This window comes from Nestor notabilis, unplaced genomic scaffold, assembly GCF_000696875.1.
Source record: "Nestor notabilis isolate BGI_N333 unplaced genomic scaffold, ASM69687v1 scaffold1920, whole genome shotgun sequence".
In the NCBI taxonomy this organism is placed as follows: domain Eukaryota; kingdom Metazoa; phylum Chordata; class Aves; order Psittaciformes; family Psittacidae; genus Nestor; species Nestor notabilis.
The window spans coordinates 1-5,942 of NW_009912249.1; the positions used below are offsets into that span (position 1 = coordinate 1).

General features: G+C 47.1%; 1 protein-coding gene across 1 annotated transcript; it reads left to right on the forward strand.

The window, feature by feature from the left end:
* The first annotated feature begins 1,399 nt into the window (after positions 1–1,399).
* On the forward strand, positions 1,400–4,490 carry NPFFR2 (neuropeptide FF receptor 2). The gene is made up of 3 exons (XM_010018427.1): positions 1,400–1,748; positions 2,658–2,757; positions 3,650–4,490. Exons 1-3 carry the CDS (start codon positions 1,400–1,402, stop codon positions 4,488–4,490), a joined length of 1,290 nt encoding a protein of 429 aa, XP_010016729.1.
* Positions 4,491–5,942: the final 1,452 nt, after the last annotated feature.

Here is a 5,942-nt window from a genome sequence, read left to right on the forward strand (position 1 = left end):
GGTGGAGTCACCATCCCTGGAAGTGCTCAAATACTGTACAGATGAGGCCCTCAGTGACATGGTTTGGTGGTGGACTTGATGATCTTCAAGGTCTTTTCCAACCTGGTTAATTCTATGATTCTAAAAGCCTCTTTCCTGGTTTCTTTTCGGCCTCTTTGGGCACTGGGAGCTTCTCTAAGGTCTCCCCTGGCCTTCTCTTCTCCAGCCCCAGCTCTCTCAGCCTGTCTCTATAGCACACATGCTCCTTCCCTCTTACTGAATTGCACTGACAAGCAAACTACAGAAAAGCTGCAATGCTTTCCTGAGAATTAGGTGTGAGTAAATATATCAGGGAACAAGAGGCAGAGACAGAAGGTAACTTAGAATCTCTCTGAAGTTAAACAAAACCCACCAGAAGAACGAAGAAGAAACACCAGCCCTTTTAGCATTGGTACCTAACACTCATTTTATTTTCCTGGGCAGAGGGCTGCCCTACGCAGAGTGACAATAGAACGTCACCTTCTATCATTACTCTACAGATAGGGAAAGCCCTGGTCACCAGGTATCTGGGAGGCAGCTGAAGCCTGAGCTTTAGAACTCTGGTGCATCATCTAGTATAACCAGAGGTTCTCCAGGGCAAGAAACCAGATTGTGGCCTATGAAGTTTATCTCAAGCAGTTAAATTGGGAAGTAGTTCAGTTTTGGGCATACAAATTCTGTACCTGCCTTAAATGGATTCTTTCAGCTCCATCAAACAGGCAAACAAGAAGTCTCGTGTCCCTTATGTTCAAGCCACCACACCAGCCCGGACGATTCAATGTCCAAAAAGTTCAGACTTGAAAAAGTCTCTCCTAGAAAGGCCTTGTAGTGTTTGACAACAGTCATCTAACAACATATAAAATGGGGGAATTTACTTGACAGTGTAAATAAACCATGTGGGAAAAGTATTACTCACATTTCATAATAGGAAAATCACAACATGGAGAAATTCCTGGTTCCTCAGTATCCCATGGGAGTTCAGTAGCAGAGCCAGGAAATGAATCCAGCCACCCCGTACCTGAGCGTGTTTTAGACACAGCATAGTCCTTGTTGTTTGCAGACTCATCTCCTGATCTATGCAGCTTGTGGGCAGGGCAGGGAGATCAACTGTGGTCTCAGGCCAGCTGCACACAAAAATGTTTCATTTTCAATCAAAAGGGATTGCATTTGGATGCATTCAGGCAGAAGGTCTGAGCCACTTCACAAAGATTTCATTTAGTCACTGTTTTTGCTGTCCGGGGAGGCTCAGAACATGGACTGTTAAGAAAACCAGAGAGGGATGGGTCTGTGTAAGCTCTGCATGTTTTTCAGCACACAGTATGTCCAAACCAGTCATATTTCTGCAGATCAATTCCAAGCACACTAAAACAACCTCTTTAAAATGTCTTTTAAAGCACATTACAACACGAGTAAGAAAATGGACTCAAACTCTTCATTCGCATGGCCTCACATGCTGAATAATGGGACTTACAAGTACCTCTACTTAGAAGGCAACGTCTCTTACGTGGACTTCTACCTTCATCAGCCTTTAGTGGCAGCTGTCTTCATCATTTCTTACCTCCTGATCTTCCTGCTCTGTATGGTCGGCAATGGAGTGGTTTGCTTTATTGTCCTGAGGACCAAACGCATGCGTACAGTCACAAACCTTTTCATCTTAAACCTGGCTGTCAGCGACTTGCTGGTGGGAATCTTCTGCATGCCCACCACCCTCCTGGACAACATCATTGCAGGTAGGCCGGTTCACACCCCGTGGCAGAAAGAGCTCAAGAGGGGCTTGCCTTGAGGCCCTGAGAGCTGGGTGCATGTTCCTGAGTGGGCTATGAAAGCTTTTCACAGAATCACAGAGTGGGTTGGAAGGGATCTTAAAACTCATCTAGTTCCAACCCCCTGCCACAGGCAGGGACACACCAGGAATAGACACCTGGTCTATTCCACTAGACCAGGTTGCTCAAAGCCCTGTCCAGCCTGGCCTTAAACACTTAAAGGAAGTCAGAGATAAGGAAGACAAGCCTTGACCCACGTCCTGTCTGGGGCTGTCTTCGCTGACTTCCACATCCCTCGTCTTTCAGAAGGGATTCTCCCGCTGCCAGGTTACATCTTTAGAAAGACTTGGCAGATGCTATGTGCCAGATGCAGGAGCAATCAGCTGCGGTGGTGGATTCTCTTCCTTGTCTTGAGATCTCCTTTTAATGGGATGTTAAATCACAACTTTCTGGACACAAGGAAAATTTTTCACCATGGGAACAAAGAGCCATTGTTCTCATTGTGAAATTCCACCATAGCAGTGGTGGATTCCCCAGCACTGAACACTTCTAAGGTCTGGCTGCACAGAGCGCTGGGACATCTAGTCTAGGTCACACTTGCCTAGAAAGGTTGGAGCAGATGATCCTTGAGGTCCCTTCCAACCTGGGATTCTATCACTCTATGAAATGTCGCTTTGCTGTTTTTTGGAACACCAGAAACTCACCCAAGGTGTTTGGCAAAGTGTTTGTTTATAAAACCTCTGCTTCCCTGACCCCTGCTATGACCTGACACAGACAAAGAAATGTATTAGTTCTGGGGTGGAAGTTTCCTCTTACACGTATAAGTACAATGCTGCAGTGAGCTGGTGGAAATTTCAATTGCCTGTTTCCTTCCAGGATGGCCATTTGGGAGCCTGGTTTGCAAGATGAGTGGGATGATCCAAGGAATCTCTGTTTCTGCCTCTGTCTTCACCCTAGTTGCAATTGCTGTAGACAGGTAAGATGGTGCAGAGACTGCAACCTGCCCCTTCCATCTCCCTCTGGCCACCTGACCATGCTGAGGCTGATTCATTAATCCACACAAGACTGCAACAGACTGGATGTATTTTGCTCCTAAGGCTATTAAGCAAATCAAAATGCGGCTGTGACTAAAGAGCAGCCGTGGCAATTTGCTCCTCCTCTGGTATCTCTTAAAGATGCTAGATCTGGTCTACACCTAGCTGTCTAGAATTACTGTTACTTAGCTATGAAGATACATAGGAGAGGCACTAGTACCTGCTTTGGTTCAATGAAGTAGCCGAAGCAGCAGGCTCATACATAGTGACCTTCCAGTACCTGAAGTGGTCTACAAGGATGCTGGAGAGGGACTCTTCACCAGGGAATGTAGCAATAGGACAAGGTGGAATGGATTCAAACTTAAACAGGGGAAGTTCAGGTTAGATCTAAGGAAGAAGTTCTTTACTGTGAGGGTGGTGAGGCACTGGAGCAGGCTGCCCAAAGAAGTGGTAAACGCTCCATCCCTGGCAGTGTTCAAGGCCAGGCTGGACGGGGCTTGGAGCAACCTGGTCTAGTGGAAGGTGTCCCTGCCCATGCCAGGGGGTCAGAACTAGATGGTCTTTCAGGTCCCTTCCAACCCAAACCATTCTGTGATTCTATGATACGGAGATCAAAATGAGGAAATTTGAACAGTAAATGTGCCCTTCTTTTAAGATTGTTTTACCACGCAGCTCTTGAACTGAGCAACTCAATGCAATTCCACTGGTTTGTGCAGGATGAGAATATGATTCAGTCTATGTTTTTAGAAGCCATACAAGTTCAGTGCATGTGTAGGCTTGCCTGTTAGACTCAGCATTCCTTAAACGGCTTCTCCACACCCGCCTTTGCCGCAGGTTCCGGTGCATTGTTGACCCGTTCAAGCAGAAGCTGACCAGTGCAACTGCCATCACGAGTATCGTGCTCATCTGGATTCTGGCTGTTGCCATCACGTGTCCTTCCGCGGTCATGCTGCAGGTACAAGAAGAGAAGCATTTCAGGGTCATCCTTGGCTATGGCAATGAAACCCGCCCTGTGTACTGGTGCCGGGAGGACTGGCCCGACCCAGGAATGAGAAAGATCTATACAACGGTTTTGTTTGCCAACATCTACCTGGCTCCCCTGTCACTCCTTGTTCTCATGTATGCCAGGATAAGCATTGCTCTCTGCAACACAGCAATGCCTGTGGGGGGCAAAGACAGCCAGGAGCAGCGGCACAGCAGGTCCAAGAAGAAACAGAAAGTCATCAAAATGCTCATTATTGTGGCTCTGCTCTTCGCCCTGTCCTGGCTTCCCCTGTGGACTCTGATGATGCTCTCAGACTACGCCAACCTTTCCGATGTGCAGCTGCAGATCATCAACATTTACATCTACCCCTTTGCTCACTGGCTGGCCTTTTTCAACAGCAGCGTCAACCCCATCATCTACGGGTTCTTTAATGAAAACTTCCGTCGAGGCTTTCAGGCAGCCTCCAAACTCCAGCTCTGCTCCAGGGAGATGGGTCACAGGGAGCTCTACTCTCAGCGAGGCCAAGGCAATGCCATTCTGCCAGCTGCCAATGACCAGATGCCCCAGGATCAAGCTTGTCAAAATGCAGAGGGGGAGGTAGGGAAGGCAGTCAAGAAAGGAAATTGGGTGAATAACCAGCAGGATTTAATAATGGAGGATCTAGAAGAGCCCAGTGATGGGCCCAAATGAAACGTGTTGTGAAGTCCTAAACGATTTACACCTGGCAGAGTTTGTTTATCTTGTGAAGCTCGTGCTCTGCAAGCAGCCCTTTCTGACAACAGTGTCAAGAAGGAGACATAGGCAACTTTTTTGAAGGAGATAAACAACTTGCATCACATCTGAATGTCTGACATCAGTAAGAAACTGAATTCAGCTCTTTGTGTCACCAGCTTAAACCAGTGGCAGCTCCCCTGCAGTTGGTGATGACTGACTGCTCCTAAACCAGGCTGGAGAAAGGATCTGATTCAAAGGGGAGAGCCTTCCCCTTACTGTGACATAAGAGAGAAAAAGAACTGAGATTACTGACTTGGATACAATTACTGCAGATACCCACTGATGAAGAGGAGAACATTTATTCATTTCCTTCTGTGAATCTGAAATACTGGAGGTACAGCCTGAGTATTTGAACTGAACTCACCGGTTCCTGGGTCTCCTTGCTGTTGGACTCGTGTTGCTTCTGCCTGGATGTTTGGAATGCCAACCTGTTCCGACCCAAGTGACCAGAAGGAAGCGTCTTCAGCCACATTCCATTTACTCCCTTTTGTGGTTGCCCGTCCTGTTCATTCTGTGATATCAATTATTGTTGCAGCTAGAAAAATAAATAGGAGTGAAAAGATGAGAAATAAAGGATGAAAAATGGCCGTTGTGATACATTTTTGGGGGGAACTCAATTCTACTTTTTTTTTGGGGGGGGGGGTATAAGTCATCTAAAGAGATACAATTTCCGTACTAGCAGGGGACAAAGCACCTTTAGGGCCCTTTTGGTCTGACAGAACCCAGCACGTACAGAGAACAACTCTGGGAGTGCCTCAGGGAGGATCCTGAAGTGGGTGAGGAGCACAGCGTAGTGACTACACAGGTTTGCTACAGAGCATTGCCGTGTCTCATCCCGTGAAGGTCTGTAGGTCCCAAGCACCAGGGAAAGTCATTCCCCAGCACAGTCCTCCTTTAAGTAAACGTTTCAGATCATGATGTATTTCCACAATTCAGGAAAACTGACAACTTTTCAAGTTGTGTCGTCCTAAGCTATGCTCCTTTCTAAAGACCAGACAATAAGGAAAACATGTGGGCAGTAATGGGAAGAAAAGCTGCCAGAGCTGTTCTGATCTCACCAATGGTTTCCTTAATGCATTTTATCTAGGCTGGGGTTTTCAAAGAAGATGATCTTAAGGGTCCCTTCTAACCCAAACCATTCTATGATTCTATGAAATGTGGATGCCTGACCCTGCTGTACTCTGCTGAAAACCCCATCACAACGGTTTCCCACCCTCCCTGCACCCTTTCCATCCAGCCCTTTGTCCTTTACTTGTAGTTTGGGCAAACAAGACCCATTTTGCCTGTCAAAGTTGGCCTGGCCTGGATTCCCCAAGCTCATTGCTATGGCCGCAGCCAGGACTGGCACTGTCTAGTATCTTCCTTAGT